Raw genomic sequence first — 16618 nt, forward strand, 5'->3', positions numbered from 1 at the left:
TTTTAGGAGCTAGTTATTTGGTTGGCTGAATACACTTAAAACGGAGCTCTCAGGAGCTGCAAAGTGAATGACTCAAGGGCTGACACTGCTTCTCGTCTCAACCAGTTGCATGAGAAAAAATCTGTTAGGCAAAAATAACCGTAAGCATTCATTCTTCTTTATGGCATTAACTAATAGGAATCTGACGAAAACTGGTTTGGAGTGAACATAGACGTCACTTTGCATATCTACTTGCCATTTTCACCTTCAGGCACCAGTTTGTAGAGATTTCATATTGTTTAAAGACAGAACACAGTAAGAGAAAAAGTCTCATCTTGTCAACTGAGCAGCACCATGCTAGTTGTTCTTTTTGATTAGCCGGGTGTCTGACACTTACGAAACCTATTTCCATGCTCAAGAGTATCCAAACCAAACTGAGGATTCTATGCATCCCACCTACACAAGGAAATTCCAGAGTTGGATTGCTGGAATGGAATGCGCACACTCTCCCTGGAGGGACCCATCTGGCTTACCGAATTCCATAAGTTTACATTGGGGTAACTGCTGGAGTCTAACCAACTAAAACTGCATAGCTTGCCATTGACAGCTTTCCCACTATTTGTCCAGCTAGGACGACCACACCAATTAAGGCATTTGACAGCCATGTAGGAGAATTCCCTACCCCCAGTGACTGGTCTGCTCTTCCAAGTCTTGCCAATGAGCCAGGCTGGCTGTGCTGTCATCAGTCACTGCAGCAGATGCCACCAACTAACTACAAAGTTGATGTCATGTAGGACATGTGGAGAAAGGTTAACCTTTGTTACAACAGACTCACTGTTTCATTTTCACTTTTCAAAAACATAAAATTGGTTTAAAGTCCTGGATTTATTTTGAAAATGGAATTACATTCTATTGTTATAATAATAATCCTTGCAGTTGATATGGTGCCTTATCATGTTATCACATCATTGTGACATCTCAAAGTGCTTCCCAGGATATACTGTAAAGTGTAGTGACTTGTATTTTGTGGGCAAAATGCGGCAACAAGTTACTCACAGCAGTGTCCCACAAACAGCTGTGAAACTCCCTTCTCTGTTTTAATATCACCAGGGGATCTTTAACATCCACCTAAACAGGCAGACAGGATCTTGGTTTAGTGCCTTATCTAAAGGACAAATTAAAACAAACTCTTTACGGGATCTCAGTCCAAAAGGGCTGTGCTACTGTTACTCCCTGTGTGCAAGCTGTTCACTGTGTGGTTGGTTGGACTGTAACCATGGCCTGCCCTTTGCTTCGATACGGTGAAGAACTGTAATCTTCATCCTGAGAAGATTTGTTTTTGTCTGTGAGGCGCTATCCTCCACAGGAAAAGATTATTTGAAAACCTTCCTGCTCTTGTACTTTGTTACTTTACCACATCAAAAAAAATCCTCAAGAGTTATGTCTGTCAGCCTGTATCAGCCTGGCACAATTTGAAAAGAGAAGGGAGTTTCTCCCCCCCGCGGTCCTGGCCAACAATCCCCAAAAATAAAATTGATCACTCACTCCATGGCTGATTGTGAAACATTGCTGTACGCAAACTGGCTGCTTGCATTCCGCCCACAAAATACACAAGCACTCCACTTTACAGTATATCCTGCGAAAAATGTGACTCGCTTTGAGACATTTCAATGGTATAATAAGGTACAATATCAAATACAAAAATCATTATTATGATGATTTGTACAAAAGATTGTTTCATCTTTAATCCTTGAGCTGTGCCAATAAAAGGGCAGATCTCACACCAGCCTCCCCATCCATTTCCTTGTTGCCTTGCCCTCCAAACTCCCCTTTGTAGCCTCAGGAGGGATGAGTGAATAATAATCCTTGCATTTTATACAGCCCCTTATCACATTGTTGAGATGTATCAAAGTGCTTCAAAGGATATACTGTAAAGTGTATTGACTGTGTATTTTGTGGCAGTCAATTGTGCACAGCAATGTCTCACAAACAGGTGTGGATTAAGTGACCATTTATTTTGGAGGGATTATTATCTCCGGAAAGAGATCTGCAAATTGACTAACAACCGTATGGAGTAAGCATAATAACAACAAAATTACATTTGTATAGCACCTTTCACGTTAGGAGGACGTCCCAAGGCGCTGGACAGTCAGTGTTTCGGACCGAGCTGGGGGTCGGGATCAGGGAGGGTGGAGGGCAAATGGGGAAGGAAGGTGACCGAAGGTACGGTCGAAGAGGAGGGTCTTGAGACGGGTCTTGAAGGAGGCAAGAGAGAGGGCAAGGCAGACTTGCAGGATGGAGTTCTAGAGGGTGGGGGCAGAGTGGTTTGAGGCCTGTCCACCAATGGTGGGGTTGGCGAGGCAGGGGAAGTGAAGCAGGCCAGAGCCAACTGAGTGGAGGGAGCGGGTAGGTTGGTAGGGGGTTAGGAGGTCACAAAAGTAGGGGGGAGTACTGCCATGGAGGGCTTTGAAGGTGAGGACCATGATCTTGAACTGTATCCTCTGTGTGATGGGAACCAGTGGAGTCAGGCAAGGATGGGGGTGATAGGATCACGGAGCCTGGTGCGGGAGAGGACACGGGCTGCAGAGTTCTGGATGATCTGCAGCTTATGGAGGGAGGAGTTGGGGAGGCCATCAAGCAGGGAGTTTGCGTAGTCGAGTTTGGATGTTATGAATACATGTAATAGGGTCTCGGCGGACTGCGGTGTGAGACAGTAGCAGAGCCAGGCAATGTTGCAGAGGTGAGGGAAGGCAGAGTGGTTCATGGCATGGATGTGGGGTAGAAAGGATAGTTGAGGGTCAAGCAAGTTGCCAAGGTTCTGGACTGCCTCGGGGAGGTGGAGAGTGCATCCTTGGATGATTATTCTGTAAGTGCCTGAGGTGTGGAGGCGCTGACGGGAGCCAATCAGAAGGGCCTTGGTCTTGTTGAAGTTCAACTGTAGAAAGTTAGCTCTCAACCAGGACTAAGGTTTTGCCCCACCTGGGAATCAAACAGGAAACCTCTCATTTGCGAAGCAAGTGAGCTAACCACTACGCAACGGAACTCCAAGAAGACTTCCTGAACGGTGTCACATTCCAAACCATCAGACTGAATTGTACCCTGTACTAACATTTGTACGTCATCAAAATGAAGGGCTTTGGTAGATGTTATGATGTGGGCGAGTTAACACTGCAGGCAACAGCTGTGAGCATTGTTTGGCCTGATGTTTGGTAAAAACAGTTTGAAAAACGAGCTGCTTCCAGGCAATCTTGAAACAAATTGAAAATTCAACACCAGCGTCCAATCCAGTTGAAATTTAATAAGATTATTTCACTAAAATGCAAAAACAAAGTCACTACACTTCATAGTACATCATGTGGAGTTTGGCACGAGACAATATCGAATGCAAAGATTATTATTAAAAAACCATAAAGAGTGCGGTTCTCTCCACAACACAAACTCTCGTTCTGCCAGCTTTATCTGGCTTTAAACCTGCAAGTGGTTACAGGGTGATTATCACATTCCCAAAGTTTTGGTTAACTCTTTGATGCCCTAATACATGAAACAGTGTGCAAATGAAAGGCATCACAAAGCTATGGTGTTTTTAATACCAATCTACTAACGTGCTGCTTTGTATCTAATTGTTATTTCATTCTCTGGCACCTCCCTAGCTTTCTGACCAGATTTCTCCCCACTCCATTACCAGCTGCCTCCGTTCAGCTGGCTCTCGTCCGCTGCTCATCCCTCATCAACCCTTCATCATCGGCGACTGTGGTTTCAGCCGCTGTGTAACTCTCTCCCTCAATCACTCTATCCTTCACCTCTTTTAGATTACAACTGAAGACCTTCTTTGACCGTGCTTCGGTCACCTCCCTCCCAGTTTGGTATCAGGCTCCACCACTGTTGAGCACTCTGAGCTGTAGCTCCAAGTTTGTAGATGATGTTAAGCTAGGAAAAGTAGTAAACAGTGGTAGACTGCAAATGGACATAGACAGACTGGTAAAATGGGCAGAAATGTGGCAGATGAAGTTTAATGTTGAGAAATGAAAACTAATCATTTTGGGAGGAAGGATGAGGAGAAACAATATAAGCTGATGGTACAATCATAAAGGGGGTGAAGGAACAGAGAGATCTGGGGGTTCATATAATTAAATCTTTGAAGGTGGCGGGACAGGTAGATAAAGCTGTTAAAAAAAAGCATATGGGATTCTAGGCTTTATAAATAGGGGCATACAATACAAAAGTCAGGAAGTTATGATGAACCTTTTATAAAACACTGGTTAGGCCTCAGCTAAAGTATTGTGTTCAGTTCTGGGAAGGATGGCAAGGTATTTGAGAGGGTGCAAAGAGAGATTTACCAGGATGGTACCAGGAATGAGGGACTTCAGTTATCAGGAGAGACTCGAGAAGCCAGGATTATTCTCCTTGGAGCAGAGAAGGTTAAGAGGAGACTTAATAGGAACCTAGGTGTCAGGTTCAACGCCCAATTTTCCTGCCTTCCCCACATCCGGTCCCTCACCAGCACCGCTTTCGTCCACCTCCGACGCATCGCCCATCTCCGCCAATACCTCACTCCAAAAGTCGCTGAAACCCTGGTCCATGCCTTTGTCACCTCTCGGCTGGACCATTCAAATGCCCTCCTTGCTTGTCTCCCCTCCACTACCATTCACAAAATCCAGGTCATACAAAACTCTGCCGCCCGCATTCTTACCCACACCAAAGTCCGCTCCCCAATTACCCCAGTCCTTGCCAGACCGCACTGGCTGCCTGTCCCAAAGAGGATCGACTTCAAGATCCTCACCCTTGTCTTCAAATCCCTTCACTCCTCTGTACCACCCTACCTCCCTGGCCTCCTCTCTCCTCACAACAGTGCCCTTTGCCTTCGCTCCACCGGATCTGGCCTCTTCCTTGTCCCCCGAATCTGCCACTCCACCATTGGCAGCCGTGCCTTCAGCCACTATGCCCACTACGCCTCTGTAACTCCCTTCCTCACTCCCTTCGCCTCACCCCCTCCCTTCCTATTTTCAGGTCTCGGCTGAAGACGTTTCTTTGGTCACCTTCCTCTCTCTCCTCCTGCCTCGGCCCCAGGATCCGTTACTGTGAAACGGTCTGAGATGCTGTCCAGCATGGAGGGCGCTACATAAATCCAAGTTGTTGTTGTAATAGAAGTTTTCAAAACTATGAAGGGATTCGATAGGGCGAACAAGGAGAAATTATTTCCACTGGCGAGTGGGTTGGTAACCCAAGGACACCAATTTGAAGTAGTTGTTAAAAGAAGCTGAGGGGAGGTGAGGAGAATTTTTTTCACACAGTGAGTTGTTCGGATCTGGAATGCATTGCCTGAAAGGGTGGTGGAAGCTGATTCAATAACAACTTTTAAGAGAGAAGTATAGATAATTATTTGGGGAGGACAAGTTTGCAGAGCTATGGGGAGAGAGTGGGATTGTTTGGATAGCTCTTTTCAAAGGGCTGGCACAGACCGAATGGCCTCCTGCTGTATAATTCTATGAAGGGTGCTTACAAATCAAGTTGTTGTTGTGTGTTTCACCTGGTCCCACTTTTTGGTGGTCAAACCAATAAACCGAAGTTATTTGAAATATTTCTGCAGCTACAATCAATCCTTTCCCCCAACAAATGCATCTTGGTTTCATTTGTTTTAAATATCATAACGTAGTGGTTAGCGCGCTCACCTTGCAAGTCAGAGGTTCAATTCTCCGGAGTGGCAAAACCTTAGGGAAGTTTCTTTACTCCACACGCCTCTGTTTTCCCAGCAGTAAGTAGGAACCCAGTTGTTAGTTGATTGGCGGATTGCTTTCTGGGGATAATAATCTCTCCAAAGAAAAATTGGTCACTCAATTCACAACTGTTTGCGGGACACTGTTGTGTGCAATCGGCTGCCGCGTTTCGCCCACAAAATACACTCACTCCACTTTAGAATTTATTCTGTGAGACGCTTTGAGACATCTCAACGATGTGATAAGGCGCTATATTAAATGCAAGGATTATTATTATTAGTTTGAAACGCAGTCTGATGGGTGAGATGTGCCTGCCTTTTTTAAAAAAAAACTTTCTTTCGAGCAGAAAACCTCCTGTCACCATGGACAGCTCTCTCTCTCTCTCTCTCTCTCTCTCGCCGCCGCCAGTTGCTGCCAAAAAACACTTCAGAGGCATTTTGTGCTCTAATGCCATTCTCTTTCGGGTTATGTTCCCCGATCCACCGTCCACTCCCAACACTAAATACCTCTCTCTCTCTTGTATTTTTCTTTTAATAAAAAGAAGAAAGATCAGGACAGTGTTCTTCACCTAAGAAAGAATCGCGTTGCCGCACAGTTTTGAATTCCGTTCATCAAATTTCCCTCAAAGTCACTGTGGACTCTGTTCATCCAATGTGATTTTTAATGTATGTGTCTCCTCTGACAAGCGGTGCCAGAGTGCATTTTAATAGAAAATATATACACAAAACGGATTGTTATATATATGTACAAAAATATTCACACACAATTCAGTGCCACTTGATGCTATTTTCCTCCTCTTTAAATGCCATCACTATAAATATTCGCCGCGAGATTCATTCATTCACCCATCCGTCCATCAGGGTATAAAAATAAAGAGAGAAACGGCTTCTCTACCAGAGCAGTGGTTTATTCCGGGCAGAAATCCCCCGGGTTTGGGTTTGCAGCAGAAGTTTGCATTGCAGTGTTGTCCCACCAACTCTGCTCTCTGTGCTGCGCTTGAAGGAACCCGTTCCTATTTGTTTGCACAAACACACACACCTCACACCCCCTTTGAAACTGTTCCCTGTACGTGTTCCCGGCATTGAGGCCGCTGGCGATCACTTTACTGGATGCAAACGCAGATCAACGCGTTCGTGATGTCAGCCCAAAGGTGCTTTATGTAGGAGAGATGGTCAGACTCGCTCCCACACACATGTGGCTGTCAGCCCACGGCAGCGCCTCTCAAACACCGGGACCTTTAAAAGTCGAGTCTGATCTGAAAGTATTTTTTTACGGTTTTTTTTTGCATTGTAAAAGTTTGGACTGTTTACCCCCTTTGCCCACCCCAAAGCCACAGTAAACTCCAGACAGCGGATCCAACTTTCTGTGCCACACTGAAGCCTCATCTCTGGGCAAACAGCTTACCTGCTCTGCTTTGGTGAGTGGACAACATAGGGCAGAGAGGGAGGAGGAGGAGGAGGGAGGACAGCCCTGGGCAGTCCCGGCTGCTGTGCAGGTGGGATTCCGCCCGTGTGCTGTGAGATCAGAAGTGACTGAGCGGTGCTCCCGCACAGGCGGTCTCCCTGGAGGTTTGAGCACAGAGTTACATGTTACATGTAACATGTACTGGAGTTACATGTTATTCCCCTCTTTCCCCCTCCCACACCGAAATATTAGGAAGCTTTCGCGAGACCCATGTCAGTATGTGAAATATGTAAACAACTGGCAACTGGTAATTCGCTTTAAAGTTGTAACGTTTAGGGTTTGTTTTATAGTTTGCTTTTAAGGGACTTTGAAGCCGGTGGTGAGATCCCGACTGCCTTTCCCTGCGCCCTCTGAGGGTTTCATCAGAGTCGGAGCTGAGACACACACACACACAGAGCACAGCACAGCCTCCGAGCAACTTCTCTTGCACCGGCACTGTGTGGGGGAGAGGAGAGGAGAGGAGAGTGATGGGATGGGACTTCCTTAAAATCTTCCTGCCATTCGTCTGTCTGCTGTCTTGTCTGTCTGTCACTCTGTCTTATCTCTCTCTCTCTCTCCTGGACTTGCAGAGCAGCTCTCCCCCAGCAGCGAGTGTTGGTTGGTTGAGGAGCCCCGTCAAACTCGGCCAAACTTCTCAAGGACTGACCAACCAAGTAAGTACGGAGAGAGGAGGGAAAGTGTTTTTTTGAACAAATGTCAATTTCAATTTTTTAAAATACATTTTGCATTGTTTCAAGTGTGCTTTGTGGAAGAGCTTCAAGTTGCTTGTTGCTGTACTTGGTCAACAACAACAACAATAATAATAATATTTGCATTTGATATAGCGCCTTAAGACATAATTGAGACGTCTCAAAGTGCTTCACACATTACATTGTGAAGTGGATTGACTGTGTATTTCACTGTGGAAGCGCTCCAGGATGCGACTACACGTGAAGGGCGCTGTATAAGTGCATGTTGTTGTTGTATTTTGTGGGCAAAACACACCAGCGAATTGTGCACAGCGGTGTCCCAAAGACAGTCATGGATTGGGTGACAACAGTTTCTTTTCAAGGGTTTATCACCCCGGAAAGCAATCCACCAATCAACTATAACCGGGTTCCTACTTACTGCTAGGTAAACAGAGGCATATGGAGTAAGGAAACTTGCCTAAGGTTTTATTCTGTCCAGGAATCAAATCTGGGTCCTCTCACTAGCAAGTTGAGCGTGCTAATCACGACTCCAATGGACTCCACAAGAACTTGAATTTGCATTTTATATTGCACCCTTCACGTGGGGAACTCCTCTGAGTGCTAAACAGTCAGCCTGGGGACTGGCTCATGTGTTTGAATGTGAACCTGTGCAACTTTGGTATTTGCAGATCAAAGGAAAAGGAGATGCCAAACACCAGAAGGCGATTTCAACAGCTCAGCTTTGCCATGTTTCTCCTGTGTTCAATGCCAGCAAATGGGAAGCCAGTGGATGGTGACTCTGATATCAGGTATGCTTCTCAGGTTGTCACGCTTGCAAGACTTGGACACATTGTCATTTGGAGTTGTATGCAGTAAAACTCATTAAGTCTTATCTATAAATTGTATAATCTCCTAAATCATAATCTATCTGAGTCCCATTCAGTTTCTTACCAAAACCATTTAGATTTATTTGGACTAGTCGTATTAATCACCTTCTAACTCGTAATGCCGCTCCTGTCCATTACTCCCGCACTTACCGGCTGCCTTGAAATGATGTCCTGACCCGTCAGTGCATGCGCACTTACCTTCATCGAATCATGGGAAACGTAGCCTTGACCCACCGATGCATGTGCAGAAGAAATCTATTTCCCGCTTGCGCACTTACCGGCAAATGTTGGCATCGCATTGAATCATGGGAAATGTTGTCTTGACCCATCACTACATGCGCACTTACTGACTGCATTAAATTCCACCAATTACGGGGGGGGTAGAGGGCAAAGGCGGGGGAAGGGGGGGAGAGGAAAAGTTGGGGAGAGGGGAAGCAAGGGACCCGAGGGGAAGCGGGGAAGGTGGAGGGGAAGCAGGAGCAGAGGGGAAGCGGGGGAAGGGGGAGGAAAAGCGGGGGGGAGGGGAAGCGGGAGGGGGGGGCGGAGAGGAAGCGGGGGGGCGCGAGGGGAAGCGGGAGAGGGCGTGGAGGGGAAGCGGAAGAGGGCGTGGAGGGGAAGCGGGTGGGCGGAAAGCAGGGGGTGTTGAGGGCAAGTTTGGAAGGTGGGTAGAGGGGAAAGTAGGATAAGGGAACGTGGGGAGAGGGGGAGCTGGAAGGTGGTAGGTTTTCAGGAGGCTTTTGAAAGCAGCGAGCGAATGCTCAGCCTTCCATTAAATACTACAAGTCTTCATTTCCATCAGTTTGAAATGAGTTGCTCAAAGCTTTGCTGGTTCATGGGACCCAAACGAGTAAGTGAAGGGTGGAGATGAAACAATCACATTATGCAGTCTGCCTCTCATGTGCACCATCGGGGGTCACATGCCAACCCAAAGAATCTCCAAAGCAAATCAGGGATTGTATTGTAGATTGTATCAATGTGTGGAGAATTCCCTAAAATAGCACAACAAAGACAACACACTTCCAAAGACCTCTGTGGGAGCACAGACTCTTCCCACTCAGCTCCTGTTACTCTATAAGTCAAAGCCCTGAAGAGTAGGGTGGTCCGAGCTTGACAAGCAGCTGGAAAGCTTGCTGCACATTGCTTTCGGAACCTTAGATCCAAAGGTGCCTGGTTCTTCCAAGCATACAACAACAGCAGCAGCAAACTTATATTTGTATTGTGCCTTTCTGCACTTTGTGTGTCATGTCTCAAATTACTAATTTACTGTATCCCAAAATAATATTTTCTGAAATAAATCTATCTAATTTGTATTTGAATGAATCAAATTACCATGCTTTAGGTCGCATACAGTCTATTTTAATACCCTTAAGCATAATGATGGGTTTCCCTATATGTCAGATACCCGGCTGACCAAAAAAAGTGGAGTCCTGTATGGTTAGAGTATTCGCCTTCCAAGTGATAGGACCCGGGTTCGATTCCCGGGTGGGTCGAACACCTTAGGCAAGTTTTCTTTCTCTACAAGCTTCTGTTTAGCAAGCAGCAAGTAGGAACCCGGTTGTTATTATCCCCGATTGGGTTCCAGGGGTAATAATGCCCCCCCCCAAACAATTGGTCACTCAATCCATATCTGTTTGTGGGACACTGCTGTGGGCAATTGGCTGTCGCGTTTTTCCCACAAAATACAGTCACTCCACTTTACAGTGTATTCTGTGAAATGCTTTGAGACGTCTCAATGATGTGATAAGATATATCAAATGTAAGAATTATTATTATTATAAAACAAATTAAGAAGTTTTGATGAACAACAGTTTGTTGTAATGGACCTAGAGCAACCATGCAAAGGGCTAAGCTTGATGAGCCTGTGTCACGTGTGAAGCATGTTGTTTGTTGTTCTTTTCAGGAAGCGGTCGGTGTCTGAGCACCAGTTCATGCATGACAAGGGCAGGTCCATGCAGGAGTTTCAGCGGCGGATTTGGCTGCACAATGTGATGGGGGAGCTGCATACAGCGGAGAACCGGGACATGGCTCACTCACATCCATCCCGCAACACCAAGCCCCCGGCCAGCTGGCCAGACCCCCCGGACCTCAGCAAGCTCCTCCTGATCAGGACAGCGCCCAACAACGAGGGTACCAGGACACCACTGCAGCAGATGCAGGAGACCGACAAGCCTGGCCCTTTGAGATACCAGAACTCCAAGAAAAACGGCAAGAAAAAGAAGAAAAGGCAGCAGGTCAGGAATGGCAAGCGCCGAGCACAGAAAGCCCAAGAGAAAAACAAACGTAACGCTCGCTCAGCCGGCCCCCAGCGTCGGGACCCCAACAGCGGACCCCACCTCCACTCGCTCCTCATCTCCACCTCCGGACAGCACTGAGGGCCCCAACGGCAGGTGCATTTTAAGTAATAATAATAATAATCATCCTTGCATATAGTTGTTGAGACATCTCAAAATGCTTTACAGGATATATTGTAAAGTAGATTAACTGTATTTTGAGGGTGAAACACAGAAGACAATCGCACACAGCAGTATCCCGCAAACAGTCGTGGATATTGACTGACCACATTTTTTTTGAAAGATTATTACTCTCAGAAAGCTATCTGCCAATCAACTAACAACCGAGTTCCTACTTTCTGCTAGGTAATAGAGGAGTGTGGTGTAAGGAAACTTGCCTAAGGTTTGGCCCCGCCCAGGAAACAAACCCAGGTCCTCTTGCTTGCGAGGCAAACAGGCTAACTACTATGCTATGGGACTCCATAACTGGGGGGGGGGAAATGGCAGTTATTCTCAAAACAATTCTTCGTTGCTTTAGTGCAGGTCAAGGACCAAAAAAAAATGTACAGGGTGACCAAAAAGTCATGATATTATCTAAAACAAAACAAAAATATCATAATTTCTTTAAGTCTTATTAGACACTGCAATGGTATCATGACTTGTTATTCACCCTGTACAATAATAGCCAGAAGGAAAAACCTATCTCGTTAAACAGTGATCACTGAATTAAATTTTAATGTAAAGGTCAGATCTTGCACATTCCTGTCAACAGAATGAACACACTGAGCATCTTACTGTGCCAAATGTCGCAATAACTTGCATTTCTATCATGCCCTTCGTACTACCGGGTAATATCTCAGAGAGGTTCACAAGGACGGGTTCAGATGCCAAGTGAGTGAGAGGAGAAAAGGGGTGTAGGTGTGTTAGAAGTCAGTTTTGAGGAGCTGCTTAAAGACAGTAAGAGAAAGGTGCGAGACAAATATAAGAATTGCAAGACAAAAAAAGACTAAGGTGCAGCTAGTTCAGCTTCTACCATCCTGGTAATCACATGCTACAATAATGGAGATGTTGACAACAGAGTGGAAAGCTTCAGGAACCTTAGATCCAAAGTTGCCTGGTTTTTCCTAACATACTACACTTACTATGTGTCATGTCTCAAATATCTGAAGGAGGGAGAGTGTTCCAGTGGTTGGGCCGTAGTAACTGAAGCTCGGCCACCGATAATGATGCAGGAGACAAGCCAAGGGCAATGATGCAAGCCCAAGGTAGCTGAGCAGAGGAGGTCTCGCTTATAGGCAGAACATAATGACTTTGCTTATTAAATAAAATGTCAGATGAATGATTTATTGGTAAATTTCTGAATAATACCAGCAGAAATGGGTTGGTGCAAACCCCACAACATTGTGAAGTCAGAGAAATGGAATGTTTAAAACCTACAAGCCCATATTACTGAGAATTATTGCACACATTTTCCCACTCTCCATCCCAGTCCATCATGCAATTAATTGTTCGTTCCACTGGAGGGCACTGGTGCTTTGTTATCTCATCCATTGGTCATTTTTCATGCGTGAGTATTATTTGACCACAATTGGGATGGCTTTGTGCCTGATCCTGTCCTCTCCTCAGACCTCTGGCACATGTGCCTGGTTAGTGATCAGGCATGAGAACGCTGGCTGATTTACTTCTCCGCAAAGCTGAGCCAATTGCACCAGCCAACCGCTGAGATCATCAAACCAGAGTTCAAGGTCAAATCACCTATAACAGGTGCACTTTTGTGCACTGGAAAACAATGTGGGTTTGAACATCATGTCGGACGTTGAACTCTATGATGACACTCCAGTGTAGTGCTGGGGGAGTGCTGGGGGATTGTTGGAAGTGTCATCCTTCAGATAAGATGTTAAACTGAGGTCCCGTCTGCCAGTTCAAGTGGACTTTAAAGATCCAACAGAATCTTTCCCTCCCAATCTATCATGCACAACACTATAGAAAAGGAGAAAGGAGTTTTTCTTGGTGTGCTGGCCAAAAATTGCCCAGATAAAATTGATCATTTATTTATTGCACGTTGCTCTGTGCAAACTGGCTGCTACGTTTCGTCTGCAAAAACGCACAGTCACTGCACTTTATAATAAAGCCCATGAAGCACTTTGAGACATTTTCATGTGACAAGGCACTATATCATATCAAGGATGGACATTATGTGTTATGTGTAATATTCACTTTCAATATAAATCAGATTCATTTTATTCAAAAAGTGCAGTGGTGCTGTGTTCCTGACGATAGGTTTAGCAGCTATATAAAGGAAGCCTGAGGCTGAATAGGTTGGTTTGTGAATCTCAGAACCAGGGAAACCCAATATTTAGTTAAAACCACTGGAAGGCAATCCGCCAATCAACTAACAACCGGGTTCCTACTTACTGCTAGGTAAACAGAAGTGTGTGGAGAAAGGAAATTTGCCTAAGGTTTCACCCCACCTGGGAATGAAACCCGGGTCCTCTTGCTGGCGAGTTGAGCGCTCTAACCAATACACCACGGAACTCCTATAGGTTTGAATTACATTCTAAAGAAGATATTTATTCCACTGAATAAAGAAAGTGACCTTTTTTTCTGTTTTCTCGCAGGAAGGTCCGATGTTTTTTGAGAAGACCGAAACAAACCCTGTCGCAACAGTATTCTGTATCTGTGATCATAATGAAAGTATTAGACGTATTTATTGATTGTAAATAAAAAAACACACGAGAATAAAAATTTGAGTGTGCACGAAGGAACTACATTTAGTCATTGCAAATATTTGACAATCCACGATAATGTTACATGCCATAATTTATTTGTGAAATCATCTATTTATTTGAACTGTACCCTGGTGCTGCTAACTTATATATATTTTGTGACACATGCACTTTTAGATTTCAAGTCATTTGTTATGCGACGTATAATAAAGTGTTTTCGTGATTCACTGAATTTAAAGGTAGTGGTACTCTTTAATAAAGCTGAAATAAACACTGAGATGAGGCGTAGAATAATAATAATACTAATCCTTGCATTTGATACATTTCAAAGCACTTTACAGAAGACGTCTCAGAGCGCCTCACAGAAAATATTGTAAAGTGGATAGACTATGGGCGAAACGCAGCAGGCAATTGAGTACAGATATGTCCCACAAAGAAACGTGGATTGAGTGACTCAATCATTTTTGAGAGATTAACCAATTGAATAACAACTGGGCTCCTATTTATTGATAGGTAAACAGTGGAGTAAGGTAATTTGTCTAAGGTTTTGCCCTGCTCGGGAATCGAACCCAGGTCTACTCGCCTTAAAAGGGGAGCGCATTAACCACTACATTAAGGGGGAAGGGGGGTGGGAGTCGTGCAGGAAAGAAGGGCATAGAATACCAGTCCTGATGGCCTTACAGCTTATAGTTATGATAAAGGATGCCTTGGAGCATTCTGTTTGCACAGCCCAACCGCTGGAAGCAAACAACAGGAACTGTTGGGAGTATGAGCACTAAATACCAAAACTTGACACCCATGCCATGTCTTTCACAGAGCTTAAACATAAATCATGACATGCAGAGAAAATTAAATTGAACACAAGGTTTGTGCACACAATGTGCCCTGGAGACCTTTACAACACAAACAAATACAATCGTTGCATTTGATGCAGCGCCGATAACCATGAAACAGCTCAAAACACTTGGTAATTGCTGTCAAGTGTTCACGCAAGCAAATGTGGCAGCCAGGCCTGTGCATGACCTTGCTTCACAAACAGGCATTGAAACGAATGACCAATTTATCTGGAGGATCACTGGATAACTTTCAACCATGATGGATGTCTAGAACTGCTTCACAAAGATGAAGGAAGTTGGGAAAGAGAATGGGAAGAAAGTCTGAGGGTGTTAAGGAATGGCATAGTCAATGGTAGGGAGAGAGCGAGCAAGGACAATGGATTAGAGCTAAATATTTATGAAGGGTTGGTTTTGAAGACAGAGGACAAGGTAAAAGGCGTTTCGAAGATTTTCTGAGCGGTTTTACAAAATTAAAAAAACAACTTTGCTTTTCCATGTCCTGGACTGAGAAATATTGTCATTGAAATACATTTGTATTTTGTTATCATAGAATGTCAACCCTTGTATCAAATCAGTGTTGTATCAGTGGACAGGGCGTCTCTGAGCTGGTGCAGCACTATGGAAATTTGATTTTGAACCAGTAAACCATGGAATCCCACCGCAGCTCAAAACAGTGGCCATCAAAGAAAACGAGCTTGACATTTTGGCCCATCACTAAAACCCAAAGCAGTTCACGGCTGCTTTGCTCAGTCAGACAGCAGCAGTTAATCCACAGCTCCATTCATCGATGCTGCAATTGGCTGGCTTGGGGAGAAGCAGAGCTGGCTTGTGATGAGCTGCCGGAGGCTTATGGAGTTTTTGACTTTTTATTTTGTTAAAGCTTTCAGAAAGTCTTCAAAAACCTCACAAGTGCTCACTGCAAACACAAGGCAAGGCCAAACGTGTAGAAAGCTATAACACACACACTGACTGGCATTTTCTAAATAGGCGGAACAAACAACTAAACACGTCAACCTTAATGGGCAAATCACAGATGGCAAAACTGAAAAGCAGCCCATACAACTTGCATTGTGCATTGAATGAATGAATGATTTTGATAGCTTTGTGTTATTCTTCAATCCTGCACTTCCTACCTGCTTTCAGCATTTGACCAAAATATGTTTCCTCATATTCATTAAATACCCTGCAGAGAGCACAGAAGCCAGAGCAGAAGCTGTGGTGTTGCTGCGCCCTCCACTGGTCACCAGGGAAATAAAATGATGTTTTTTGAGTCAGATTGAATTATATGGGGCAGAAACAGTCTGTATCAGTAGTTGGTTCCGCTATCGCCTCTTGGTCAGGTTAGGTGTCAAAGATCCACATCAGGACTTTAACTTCATCAGTCTATGCTGACATTCAAGTACAGAGCTGGGGGCGTACTAGATTGCTCACAATGTTGTCCTTCAGATGAAATGTTTAACTGAGAATGTCTATCTGAGGTTTAGGTGGGATTTAAAGAAGCTAAGGCACTGTTTGAAAAGAGAAGGGATCTTCTCCCATTTTGCTGGCCAACAATTCTCCCAAAATAACTTTGTGAGACATCACTGTTACTTCACTTTAAAGTGAATCCTGTGAATTGCTTTGAGATGCCCTCCCAATGTAAACGACCGAAGTGAAATATAAAAAATATTATTTTTAGTAAAACTACAATTGATCTGAGACAAAAGGTTGAGAAGTAAAGTCTGAATGAGTACAAATCCATCCTTTCCAATGACTAAATTTCCCCAGAGTTCTACCTGTGTTTGTGTGTCTGTGGCTGTCCTGGAGTCACTTCAATACTTAGAAACCTTAAGTTGATCTCTATTGCTGACGAAAAGTTCCAAACTGAACAGAAAGCATGATTGAGCAGAGAGCACCTGTCAATGTGTTTTGTTTGGATGGTTTTGTTGAAAAGTTGACTTTGTGCAATTTAATCTTGGAGTCTTGTAGCATAGTGGTTAGTGCACTCACCTCACAAGTGAGAGGATCCTCCAAAAAAAGTGATAACAATAATTTGGTCACTCAATCCATGACTGTTTGTGGAACACTGCTGTGT

General features: G+C 44.6%; 1 protein-coding gene across 3 annotated transcripts; it reads left to right on the forward strand.

Moving 5' to 3' along the window:
* The first annotated feature begins 6887 nt into the window (after positions 1-6887).
* On the forward strand, positions 6888-13940 carry LOC103186229 (parathyroid hormone like hormone). 3 transcript variants are annotated; one of them, XM_007905124.1, is made up of 5 exons: positions 6888-7110; positions 7727-7810; positions 8515-8634; positions 10613-11110; positions 13601-13940. In XM_007905124.1, exons 3-4 carry the CDS (start codon positions 8531-8533, stop codon positions 11082-11084), a joined length of 576 nt encoding a protein of 191 aa, XP_007903315.1. In that variant the 5' UTR covers positions 6888-7110; positions 7727-7810; positions 8515-8530; the 3' UTR covers positions 11085-11110; positions 13601-13940. The 3 variants fall into 3 exon arrangements, with proteins under 3 accessions (XP_007903315.1, XP_042191587.1, XP_007903316.1); XM_042335653.1 differs by having other exon boundaries at positions 10613-11099; XM_007905125.1 differs by having other exon boundaries at positions 10613-11095.
* Positions 13941-16618: the final 2678 nt, after the last annotated feature.

Source organism: Callorhinchus milii, unplaced genomic scaffold (genome assembly GCF_018977255.1).
Source record: "Callorhinchus milii isolate IMCB2004 unplaced genomic scaffold, IMCB_Cmil_1.0 Scaffold5, whole genome shotgun sequence".
Taxonomy (NCBI): Eukaryota; Metazoa; Chordata; class Chondrichthyes; order Chimaeriformes; family Callorhinchidae; genus Callorhinchus; species Callorhinchus milii.

Excerpts from the sequence above, each read along its gene's own strand:
- LOC103186229 (XM_007905124.1), top strand. The coding sequence starts at position 8,531 with ATGCCAAACACCAGAAGGCGATTTCAACAGCTCAGCTTTGCCATGTTT. Across the intron at positions 8,635-10,612 it reads GATGGTGACTCTGATATCAG|GAAGCGGTCGGTGTCTGAGC; the intron begins GTATGCTTCTCA and ends TGTTCTTTTCAG.